The sequence below is a fragment of the Echeneis naucrates genome, chromosome 23 (genome assembly GCF_900963305.1).
Source record: "Echeneis naucrates chromosome 23, fEcheNa1.1, whole genome shotgun sequence".
NCBI lineage: Eukaryota > Metazoa > Chordata > Actinopteri > Carangiformes > Echeneidae > Echeneis > Echeneis naucrates.
This window is the reverse complement of record NC_042533.1, coordinates 14,364,210-14,377,024: the sequence shown is the minus strand read 5'-3', so window position 1 is coordinate 14,377,024 and position 12,815 is coordinate 14,364,210. Positions and strand designations below refer to the sequence as shown.

Sequence of the window (12,815 nt, the reverse complement as noted above, 5' to 3'; positions counted from 1 at the left end):
GAATCATACATGGTTCAACAGATATGAACAAATGTTTTTCACACTTTTTTCATTTAACATATGTGTGTGTGTTAACCTGTATGCGTGACTGCTTCCTGTGGTGGATATATGACATGAATTCTCTACCAGGATGTGTGATTTCATTTCCCTTTGTGACCCTGCTCTCTGTTCTGCTATCTGCCACATTAGAATTGTAGTAGAACAGAAGTAAACGAATAGAGGAACTAGAGGAGGAGAGTGAGGCTTGCTCTAACAAGACAAGAAGCAGAGAATTATCTTTGAGAGCAGATCTCGCATGGAATGAACAAGGAAACATTTGTAAAACTGTGTCATCAACTCCCTGCATCTCTGTTCCTTCTCCCTCAGATCCACCTCCAGTTTCCCATGGAGTTTGAGTTCAGTCAGTACTACCTGAAGTTCCTGGCCTACCACTACGTGTCCAACCGCTTCCGCACGTTCCTGCTCGACTCTGACTATGAACGCATTGAGCTGGGTAACAACCTCTCAAGAGTCTGGAGGCAATTCTGAGTGACAGCCACACAGGACAGTTTCTGTTGTTCTAACGAACTGTGCGCGCGCGCGCGTGTGTGTGTGTGTGTGTGTGTGTGTGTGTGTGTGTGTGCGCGCGCATCTGTGTCTGTAGGAGTGCTTTATGAGGAGAAAGGTGATAGGAAAAGCCCTCAGGTGTGTAAGTCTGTGTGGGACTACATTGACAGACTCCACAAGAAAACACCAGTCTTCTACAACTACATGTTCTGTCCTGAGGAGGATGAGGTGAGACCCAACAGGCTGATGAGATGAGACACACACCACACCAACAGGAAAAAACATTCACTGAAGAGTTTTCCTTCATGAAACAGAGCAGTTGTTAGCTGTTGTATCCAAAGTCAGTTTTTGTCTGTCCTAGGTGCTGCGGCCGTACACCTTTATCTCCAATCTGAAGGTGTGGGACTTCTACATGGAGGACCCTCTGTCAGAAGGGCCGTCATATGACTGGGAGGGGCGGAGCCGGCAGGAGCGCATGGCAGAGGAGACTGCGGACAAACCTGACACTGGGCCCAAGTCGCAGCGGCGAATCGTGTGGCCGTGTTACGACAGCCTTAGCAAGGTGGTACCTGACGCCATCACCAAGCTGCTGGAGGACCTGCAGAGTCTGGAGTCTGAACTCGGCCAAATGTCAGAGAAGTGGAAGGACACGTGGGATAAAATCAAGACTACACAGAGGACTGAGACAAAACTGGAGAGCAGGGTGAGGCCCGCTTCTCACCTTTTAATGTTCCTCAGACAGACCAGGACAACCAAGTGACTGAAGTGTTACATTCAGTTGCCATCTGGTTACACGTTTTTCTCAGTATTTCCTTATCAAAAGTTAGTTAGACCGTGAATGAAACACTGACATCTTTTAACAAACAAATCCCAGCTCCTGACAAACATTGTTCAGAAGAATAGTCACTAGGGCCTTTAGCAAGTGTTCTTCCAGTTCATGAAAGATATTTTACAATGCAAAAAGTCTGTTAACCCTCTACAGTCCAAAACGCAGGTTAGATTGACTGTTGAATGGTCTGTAGGTGGGATGAGTGTGAATGCTGTTTGTCTCTGGATATGGTCCTGTGACGAATGGAAACCTGAACAGGTTTCAGACCTGAACTGTCAAACGTTTGACATTGTCACATCAGACATGGACTCATGTTCCTTGCAGACATCTGATAGTGATGTAATAAAACAGCTTGAAAAGAACAAATAGCTGCAACTATTTTCAAACGGTGCAGTTTAAAGTTTAAAGTAAAGTAAAGAGTTTAAAGTAAACTCTGGGCGAGATCAGTAATCTGCCAAAGTGAGGTACATGCTGCGAAGATCGGACTGATTCATTAACTTAAGGAAAAGTCACTCATCGTCCTCTTGGCTCTTTTCCCGTTTCTTTTCACCCGCAGCCCTCGTTCTCCAGCTCCCTGCTGATGTCATCCAACCTGAGCCACCAGCGGCGGTCTCAGGGCGTCTACCTGCAGGAGAGCAGTGTTGGATCCTCCATTAACTTGGCGCTGGACTGTGAGGCTAGTTCCACCTCCACACCTGTAGCTGGTCGGCCGAGCACCAGCACCCTCTATAGCCAGTTCCAGAGCACTGAGAGTGAGAACAGGTCAGTGCCCGCCCCCTTTCGCCCACTTCACTGCCACCTTCACCACATGGACAAAGTCAGATAAATGTCTAAAGTGCATTTCTTCTTATTCCATCAGGAGTTTTGAAGGTATCTTGTACAAAAAGGGGGCATTGTTGAAACCATGGAAACCTCGTTGGTTCGTGCTGGACAAGACCAAACATCAGGTAACAGCAAGTGAACTTTAAAGTCATCAAATCACGTTTTTTTTCTGAATGCGAATCTTGTAGCTCACCCATCTGTGGTGTGATATTTGTTCCTAAACATGCCCCCACCCACCCACACAGCTGAGATACTACGAGAGCAGGCAGGATAAGGAGTGTAAAGGGGTGATCGAGCTGGCTGATGTGGAGTCTGTCACCCCAGGAACACCCACCATGGGAGCACCGAAGAATATTGAGGAAAAAGCCTTCTTTGATGTGAGTGCCTGAGCTGTCCTTATCACTGTGTTCACATCATGTCAGTGGAGGGACAGAAACAGGAAGCTGACATCACACCGTATGATATCACACCCTGTAGAAGAGTCTTGATCACATGTTCAGCTCTGCAGGGGGTGGGGCTGGAGCCAATCCAGCTCACATTGGGCAAGGGTGGGGTACACCAGAACACTGAAGGGCCAACACACAGACACACTCACACTCACAGTGTGCAATTTAGAGTCATAAATGAAACCAAATATGCATGTCTTTGCACAGTGGGAGGAAACCCACACAGACACGGGGGGAACATGTAAACTCTGCACAGAAAGGCCCCAGGCCGGGAACCAAACCCACAACCTTCTTATTGTGGGGCAATAGCGCTAACCACACACAAACACACCCTCTGTCCAGCTTCTTGTATCTGGAGGGTGATGACAGGGCTGTGCGACTATGAACAAACATCCATAGCGTCACCATTAAAAGACGTGTGTGACACATTGTCATCTAACACACTACACAGATACTCAACACCAAACCTTTGAGAGCAGAGCGTGTTGTTGTTTTAATTTCACAAATAGCCCCACCAGATGGTATTTAATGTGATGAAATTTGGTTCATCTGTGCCTTCATGTCTGAGTTCAATCTCTTCTCTCGGTCTGCTCAGCTGAAGACGACCAAACGAGTGTACTACTTCTGCGCCCAGGACAGTCAGAACGCACAGCTGTGGGTGGACAGTGTTCAGAGCTGCCTGTCGGACGCCTGAAGACGAGGCTGGACTCTTTCGAGGAGCAACGCAAGCCAGAACAACTCAGCAGTGCCGCCAATCCCAGTGACACAGGGAGGAGATGATGCCTCCGCTTTCAGCTCTACCCCGTCAGCTAGTGTTGGAACTAATAACCCTGTGTCATGATTCAGTGATGTTGTTATTTAAAAAAAAAAAAAAAAAAAAAAAACACAAAAAAAGATGAGAAAAAGAAAAAAAATGCAAAAATCTGAAGTCCCCGAAGAACCACTCGCTGTCAACTCACCAAGTAGCTGCAGCCTCTCATCTTGACAGTCTGACCACTATGTGCAGTGGATGTCTGTATGCGCAGAGACAATGCATATATCAGCACATTGTTGCATTTTTGTGTGGCGTCTTGTAGCTTGGACCAGCCTGAAGATCTTTGCAAAAACCCCCACCTTTACACCACAGCCCGCTCTCCTACTAACCATGGTCGGCCTTTAAAACACTCCACTCCGGGGAGGAAGGACAAAGGAGCAGCCTCACCTAGGACTCATGGGATCCTAAAGACTGGACTGATAAGTTGACGGACCAAAACAGCCTGTGCTCTCTTCGCCTCTCACTGCCTGATGTAGCCTGTTCTGACAACCTTTCAGAGAAGTGGACTGTTTTCTGCAACTGCATGAGGAGGGAGGGAAGGAGGGCTCCTCAGTGAGTCATGAAGGATATCCTTAAGTTTCTTTTCTAAACTCTCTAATTTGTACCAGAAAGCCAACACTCATTGCCTGTCTTCAGCAGATGACGATGGTGATGGTGAGAATGATATACTGTGAAAGCCATGAATCAGTCATAGAGATCAAAGCCGTCTCCAGTAGGAGATCAGTCAGTCAGGTATTGAGTGTTTACAGAGTAGACCCAACTCCCATCACTAAGCTAACCCCCCCCCCAAAACAGTTTAAAACAACCACTAACATTCAGATTTCAAAGGAAGGATTTATTCTGTAGCCATACTTTCTGTACAGAGATCTGAAAGGAAGGGAATGATATTATGGGATGCCTCAGAGACTTTAAAGATGGAGGCTGGATTCATTTGAGTGTGGTTTTCTGACAGGAGGTTTGTTGGAGGCTCACTCTCATATTTGTGTCTCTTTGACTAAAATGTAAACAGCCAACATATCGAAGACAGAAGAGATGCATTTCAATACAAATGAAGAAGCCTTTTTAATTCACTGCTCGTCTCCTAATCTGACCATGAGTGAACAGATCAGCAACCCGGATTAGCCTTCCTAGCTAACTGTACACTTGGTAAACTGAGCACCCAGCTGCTTTAAAACACTGGCTAAGTGCTTCAAATGGACAGATAAACAGCTCTTACTCATTATCTCAAGGTTAGCTGTTTAATCTAGGGGAGCAGCCCACAGTCAGACTGGACACAGTTCTGAGGAGACCTAAGCAGAAACAGACCATGATTTCCTGGTCATAAGCGGGCCCGGGTGATATGAGCACCCCTCACATTTAAGTTGGACAAAATGTGACGGGGCTTAGACTCACGGTGTCAGAAGGGTCAGCGGTCAGTGTTTCGTTTTAGCGCCTGTCACCTGCAGTGCTGAAACTTGTACATAGACCAGTTTATATCCGTTAGAGATGTAGAGAAACTGTATGTTTAGCTGGAAGGACTCAAATGTTGTCTTTTTTTTTTATGGTTTGTCAGACTGCCCCCCCACTCACCCCTCTTCCAGAAACCACTCAACACCACTCAACACCCACACCTGTTAACACAAACCCTGTAAAATATGGTTTTACTGCTGTCTTGTTGAACATAAAATTTGAAATTGTAGATTTTTTTGTCTAATAACTACTTTGTATATACTATTTCAGATTTGTATGGTAGTAATTTATTTAACTTGTCTCCTCCATAAGAAAGTTCCACCACTTTATTTTTAAATTAGGAATTCAATGTGCCATTTGTTTATTTCTGTATTAATGTAACTAATGGGTTTTGTTTTTGTTTTTTGATTTGATTTTATTTTTTGAAGAAAATGTACACGTAAACCCTCAGTGTATTGTTTTTGTAAACACGGTTGTCCTGACTCTGCACCAAGCGTTGGAGTGGATGGTGTGTTAGTGGAGGAGTTAAAGCATCTGGGGTGCTTTTAAAAGGCTGATTGGAATTTACTGTGTTGGTCGCCAAGGGTGGCCGGATTTCTGGATGTAGATTACAGTCAAATAAATGTAAAGGGAGCAGTCTTACTGGTGCTGGGTTCCAATAGCTAAACAGACAGTGGAAAAGCGGGACAGGTCATGTGACAGTTCAGTATGTTGTTTATCAAAGAAACCCAAAGCCGGAATATTAGCTAAAGCCATCAGAAATTAGTGATTCAAGTCTGCACCTTTTTCACTGCCCACCAGTGATGTCACAGGATAATGACGCTGTAGCGCTGTGCTACAACTAACAGTCTCCTACTCATTGAGACACTAAAAGTCCAAGTCGGGCTCACTGAACACTCGACTTGGATCGTTTTTGATATTTCTAAAAATATCAGCAAACTATTTATTGCATCAAGTCTCAAACCGATCACCCGATCCAGTAAATGACTGAGCCCTGAACTTTTCCCTAGAACAGGCAGATCAGTCGGAATATTCAGGAGGGGGCAGTGAACGTCAGCAACATGAGAGGCTGCATTTGGGAATCATGATTTCCTGATTTCCTGTCTGATGAGGAAGACAGTGATAGTGTTCAGGCTGTGACAGGCTTTTGACTTTGCTCTACATCCAGTCATCTGCTCATCTTTTCACTCTAGTTTACTCATCTCTCTGTGGTAACTCTACAACAGCTCAATTAACCACAGCAATACGACATAATCCTTTATATTTATTGTTTTTTCATTAGAAATGACTTCTGAGCCGGGTTATGTTGTCAATCATGTCAATATAGTTTATAGAATCCAAATAAAAACCGTGGGTTTAAATGTTCATCTGTGATGTCTGTTCATTGTTTCCATCCTAACAACGCAGCATGGTCCTTTTTATTTTTCTGAATGTTTACAGAATGTCAGCTAATGAGATTGCTTCTAACTTCACTCTGTATATACTGATGTTTAGTCTCTAAAGGGAAGCAACCCTAACATGAACAATAAAGTCAATCTGGTGAAGCTGTTACCAACATTAGTCCTGATTCTGAACGTTCACTCTCCTTTTAACTCAACCAACTAGTGGCTTGATGCTTGTCGACTAGTCCAGAAGGTGCATCTCCTGGATTGCTGACAGCCCAGCCCAGCTTTCCCCCTGGTCTTCTGTATGGTCTTTCTTTCCCTTACCTCACTTCCTGTGTGGGAGGGGCAACCGGAAGTGCACTCATTCACACCTGTGGTGTTCTTCAGCTATATAAGCTGAAGGATTCAGCCATTTTCTCTCTCTCACCCTGGGCATATGGTTTGTGGTTGGCTTGGGTTCTCCTGGTGCTAGCCTTTGGTGTTTTGGTTTCACACCCCACACAGACACACACATGCCATACATCACTGACCTACAGATTAACACTTTTTGACCTGCCTTAGTTAATTTGAGAACTCTGCCAATAAATATTTGGCTTGAATTCATGTGTTGTCCTCTCCTCTTTGTCATTCCCTTGATTCGGGCTGTGACAAGTTGGGGGCTCGTCAAAGCAATGCATCTAAAAAGAACAGGGGTGAACACATGGTTTTCTTGTTGGTAGAGAGCTTTGTCTCTTTGTGACTCCAAACCCAATTGTTGTGGACTTTATTTCACCTGGAGTTTCTCCGGCCAGGCTTAGCAATAAGTTCTGCTAGCGAGCTTGTTGCAATTTGTTTGTGTAGTGTGTTGGTGAGAGTGGGTAGGGAGGAGAAGCTCCAGTGTGTGGGCCACTTGTGTTTTATTTTTGGGTAGGAGCAGCTTTGATGACCTCGTTTTCTTTAACTAAGATATTGCATCATGACGTCTGTTGTGGATTTGTTCATTCAGGATCCTGATGAAGCTTTGCTGCATCAGTGTACTAAAGATCAGCTGTTGAAGAGTGCTGACCACTTTGAGGTTGAAATTGAGGCAAAGCGTCTAAAGGAAACTGCAAAGAACATTTTGAAAGCTAATTTGATGGAGGAGGGGATTTTGGCGAGAGAGAATGCTAAGCCGTTTAGTGTGCCCCTGGCTTCAATGGCAAATCTAACGTGAGCAACGGAAAGAGCTCATGTTGATGCAAATGCAACATGAAAGAGATAAACAGCAGAGGAAACTAGAGGTTGAAGTAATCAGAGGACTGAACAAGAAAAGCTGAAAATTGAACAATGTAAGCTTGACTTAGTAAAAGACTTCAATGTCTTGGTTGTTCTGGAGCAATTTAAACAGTCTGTACCAAGCTGTATTGCCACGTACATTAATGAACGTAAAGTTAAAACTCCATCAGACGCAGCAGTTCTTGCGGACGAATATATATAAACGCATAAATGTATCTTTGTTGATCAAAAATTGAAGTCCTGTGGTCCAAAGGCTTTTGGTGGATCAAGTTTATTCCAAGCAAGATACTGAAAATACGGTGAGAAAGGACACAACTTGTGATTATTGCCAGAAGAGTGGGCATTGGAAAAATCAATGTCCAGCCCTCAGTAAGAAAGGACTAAATGCATCGCATGTCAAATCTACTGCATTGTCTGTACCTGTTGAATCCACGAAGTTCATTGACTCCTTTTCAGATGAGAACTAAGGCTTTGGCGGCAGCAGAAATCGCGGCAGGTTATGCACCTTTCATTTCTGAGGGGTTTGTGTCCTTAGTGGGCAGTAATGAAAAGGTTGCTGTTAAAATACTGCGAGATTCTGGTGCCTTGAATACTTTAGTATGTGACTCAGTGTCGCCTTTCTCGCCACAGACAGACACAGGAAGTTGTGTTCCTGTTAGAGGAATGGGTTTAACAACTATTTTTGTCCCTGTTCACAAGATGTTTTTGTCCTGTTCCTTGGTACGTGGAGAGGTGGAGGTTGGGGTGCACCCAGAGCTGCTAGTAGAGGGCGTTGATGTCATCCTAGGTATTGATGTGGCCGGTGCACATATATGGTCAGATGAACCGTCCGTGGTACCAGCTGTAGCCTCTGCTGTACAACGTCCTGATTCTGGTGTGCCAGCTCAGGCGGTGTCTTCAGCTTGTGTAGTGACACGGTCCATGACTGCTTCTCTTACTAACACCAGGTCTAACTCACCGAAGGATAGTGTCCCACTTTAAAGCAACTTTTTGACTCTGTGGTGCCGACATGTGACCTGGAGAAGCAGTCTCCCACATACTATCTACAGGGTGGTCTGCTGCTGAGGAGATGGATCTCTTGTGGGGAGCAGTTAACTAATGCAGTTGTGGAGCAGGTAGTATTGCCTACTAAGTATAGACAGCCTGTATTTAAAGCAGCACATGACGGTGTAGCAGGTCATATGGGAGTGAGGAAAACTTATGACCGTATACTTGGGCATTTCTTTTGGCCTTGGCTAAAAAGCGATGTTTCCACATTCATTAAGACTTGTCACATATGCCAGTTGACGGGGAAGCCGAATCAAATTGTTGCTCCTGCACCACTGCAACCCATTCATGTGGTAAGTCAACCTTTCGAGCACCTCATCATTGACTGTGTTGGTCCACTGCCTCGATCAAAGTCTGGCTATAGTTATTTATTAACGGTGATGTGCCAATCAACTAGGTATCCGGCAGCATATCCTTTGTGAACAATCTCTGCTAGGTCGGTGGTTGAGGCTCTAAGTCAATTCTTTTCTGTGTTTGGGATACCCAAGATAATTCAGAGGGATCAGGGCTCGAAATTCACATCTCGGCTATTTGGACAAGTTCTCAAGCAACTTCAAGTCAGACACCAAAAATCTTCTGTTTATCACCCGCTAAGTCAAGGTGCATTGGAACGGTTTCACCAACATTTCAAATCTTTGATTTGTGCCTACCGTACAGAGTTGAAAGCTGATTGGGAGGAGGGACTGCCTTGGCTGTTGTTGGCAGCTAGGGAGGTTATTCAAGAGAGCACTGGGCTCAGCCCCAGTGATCTGGTGTTTGGGCACAGAGTATGTGGTCCTCTAGCCATAGTGCAAGACAAATGGATGTCTCCTGGACCGGATAATAGTCTGTTGGACTACGTTAATGGGTTTAAACAGAGGCTTTATGCTGCAGGGTAGTTGGCCAGAGGAAACTTGGGACTTGCTCAGGAAAAAAATAAAAGCTTATATCGCATGGTTGAATGGCGCAAATATGACCCAGGTGATCAAGTTCTTGTTCTGTTCTTTGGTTTTGCGTCGTTGACTACTTAGTTTCTATACCAAACAAAAGAAAGACAACTAAGGTGTATCACGTAAATCTACTGAAACCATACCATGCTCGTGTCTCTGGTTCAACTGAGCAGGTGGTGGGATCTAATGGTAATCCCATACTTTTTGCTGGGGTTACCTCGAGCCCTACTCTGGCAAAGGCAGCGCTAGAAGAGGAGGAACCTGTATTACTCTGGAGTTTTGCAACCTCGCCTTAAAAACTCTGAGGCTTTGAGTAATATTCGTGCATTGTTGGGTCATTTGGATGAGTGTCAGCATGAACAGTTGGTTGAGGTCATTAACAGTTATCCCTCACTGTTTTCAGATACACCCTCTTGCACGGGGTTGATTGAGCACGACATTGAAATTGGTGATTCTGCACCAATTAAGCAACGTTTCTACCAAATGACTCCTGAGAAACGTAAGATTCTAGAGTCCGAGGTTGCATACATGTTGACCTACGGACTGGCTGAGCTGTCTTGCTCTGCTTGGGCTTCTCCCTGTCTGCTGGTTAAAAAACTAGATGCATGCTTCAGACCGTTCACAGACTTTTGCAAGGTGAATGCCATCACCAAACCTGATTCCTACCCACTTCCCAGGATGGAAGACTGTGTTGACCAAGTTGGGGCAGCGAAATACGTGAGCAAATTTGATCTATTGAAAGGGTATTGGCAAGTCCCGCTTTCTAAGCGTGCATGAAAGATCTGTTCATTTGCCACTCTGACAGGCTTGTACAATTATACAGTCATGCCGTTTGGATTGCGAAATGCTCCTGCAACATTTCAACGACTCATGAACCGGGTAGTTTCTGGCTTACAGGGTTGTGCAGTGTGTCTGGAAGATGTTGTTGTCTACAGTGACACATGGGAAGAGTATCTCGGTCGAATAAAGGCAGGTAGATGCCAGTGATGTTGGTGCTGGTGCTGTCCTAATGCAATCAGGTCTGGATGGGGTAGCTAGACCAGTCAGTTTCTTTTCCAAGTCCTATCAGTGACACTATTCCGTGATAGAGAAAGAGGCTCTTGCACTTATTTGGGGCCTATCAGCTGCGCTCTAGTGGTCCTTGGGCTGACAGCGCTCTCTGATATTGTGCTGCTGCAGCCCCTCTGAATGGCTCTCAGCCTCCTCTCCTCTCCTCCAGTCTGAATGCAGACTCGGAGCATGAAGCACAGGAAAGGGGAAATTAGCAGGTCATCACTAGCCCTTAAGCAGGGGGCCCGGTGGGCCTTTGTGTCCCCTTCCTTTTTGGCAGCACAGCCATGCTGGCCGATACCCCTCTAGGGCCATGGTGGGGCTGCAGTGGCTCTCTGGAATTGTTGTCTTAAGTGGACCTTCCACTTCCTTTCAGACCAGACCAGAAACCTGAGGCTACATCACAAACAGATTCAGCAACATTGGACTGCTGAAGTCTGGAAGGATGTGGCTTAGGCTAGATGAGTGGCCACAGCTGGAGTCCATGGATCCAACAGGTCTTGTGTCACCAACACCAAGCAGCTGGTGGTCTGATCTTGTTTAGGGGGAAGCAACTGGACTTCTTATCTTGTTTGAAGATGTGTCACCTTCCATCCAAAACGCTTCTTCAGTTCTGAGGGTCAGTGCAGGAAACCCAGGTATTTAACTCACGGTGGGTGGGGGCAAGCACCAAAAATGAGGACTGTGAGATGAAGACTGGACTGTAGTGTGATCCTCTGGCTCGGCATCATGTGAGTTGTTAAGGTCACAGGTATGAATCACCTGAGACCCCCCCTGGGGTCACATGGCTGCAGGTGTGTGTGATATATGGGGAGGGTTTCCAAGAAAGCAAAATGGTGTGTTTGGCCACCGCCTCTGTTTAGCGGTTTCTCTAATCAGACATAGATGGCCTCTTTCAAACCATCTGTCTTCTCTTTTCAGAACGTGGACTCAAAAGACTGACCTTTCTCCTTAAGATGCAGATGTACAGCTGAGTCCTGTCCCGATGAGGTGGCTCTCCTGTGCTGTGCCACGCGTATGTGGAGGGGCTGTTTGGTTCCCCCTATATAGACGTCAAAGCATTCCTGTGCATTGAACTGCATACACAACATCACTGAGCTTGTGTCTGGGTGTTTCGTCCTTGGGGTGGACAAGACTAAGATGTCCTGGACGACTGAGAACCTTCATGGACAGGGTGGTCTGATAAGTGTTTCCATTTCCGTTTATACCGATCAGTCCTAGTATGAGTACTGTTGCTTCCTTCGTGGACACAGAACATCATCTTCTAAAGGCTACTTCCTGTTGGATCACGCTCCGTTTCATAAAAATCCAGAGGAGAGTTGTTTGGTGCCTGCCTACCAGCTCCTTCTGCTCCACAGTTGAGCCTGACCTCTGCCAGATCCTCTCAGGATGTGTATGACTGACATCTTTCTTGCACCTGTTGGGATGCAGAGTCCAGTGATCTAATGAGCAGAGGACCTGCCGGCCTGTGCTCAGTGCTCGACAGACACCAAAAAGAGGCAGAGACAACAACCAGGCGGGTGAAGCACAGTGTTTGGTATTAATGTGGTCAACCAGATGCTTTAATTTCAATCTTTTTTTCTCTCTTTTTGTAATTTTTTTTTTTTTTTTTTTTTTTTTTTTTTTTACAATGACTGTAGAACCTGATCGCTGTCAAATGATTTCAGAACACCAAAAAGGCCTGGAGCTCTGTGGCACACAGACCCACCCTCTTTCCAAATCCTGCTGCTCACAAAGAAATAAAATTCAACTTTATAAAAAAAAAATAATAATTAAAAAAAAAAAAAAAAAAAAAAAAAAAGGGGGAAACCCCCCCCCCACTTCCAATACAGCTTCACTCTTTGCCAGATACCATTCTCGCCTTGTGAGTAAGTGCTTGGTGGAGAAAGGGGGGCAAAAAAAACCCAAAAAGGAACAGACAACAATAGTAATCTCAAAATTGTTTGTAAAATTACTTAAATGTAGATAATAATTGTATATAGGTAGATAATGTTTGGTTGATTTCAGGGGAGTAGCAATAAGAACTTAAAGGTCAATACAATCAGAAGGTCTTAGCTCACTAGCTAGGTCGACAGAGAACCAGTTATACATGCACTAAAGAAAAAAACAAAAGAAAATTTAAGTTTAAAAAATATCTGAAATCTCGAGTCAAGATTTTATCCAGATCTGTTTGCTCCAAACTACCAAATGAGTCTCCAATGCTAGATTGATCTTAAAAAAAATGTTTGATTTGAAATTTTAAAT

The 12,815-nt window shown here is 44.9% G+C and overlaps 1 protein-coding gene across 4 annotated transcripts in view; it reads left to right on the top strand.

The window, feature by feature from the left end:
* Nucleotides 1-6,271, top strand: part of sbf1 (SET binding factor 1) — a 51,226-nt gene extending 44,955 nt beyond the window's left edge. For all 4 annotated transcript variants that reach the window (XM_029494901.1, XM_029494900.1, XM_029494899.1 and 1 more), the window contains 7 exons: nucleotides 367-493; nucleotides 644-774; nucleotides 908-1,249; nucleotides 1,932-2,137; nucleotides 2,235-2,322; nucleotides 2,443-2,574; nucleotides 3,239-6,271. In XM_029494901.1, coding sequence (XP_029350761.1) covers nucleotides 367-493; nucleotides 644-774; nucleotides 908-1,249; nucleotides 1,932-2,137; nucleotides 2,235-2,322; nucleotides 2,443-2,574; nucleotides 3,239-3,337 — 1,125 coding nt within the window. In that variant the 3' untranslated portion in view covers nucleotides 3,338-6,271. The remainder of the gene's footprint in view (nucleotides 1-366; nucleotides 494-643; nucleotides 775-907; nucleotides 1,250-1,931; nucleotides 2,138-2,234; nucleotides 2,323-2,442; nucleotides 2,575-3,238) is intronic.
* Nucleotides 6,272-12,815: the final 6,544 nt, after the last annotated feature.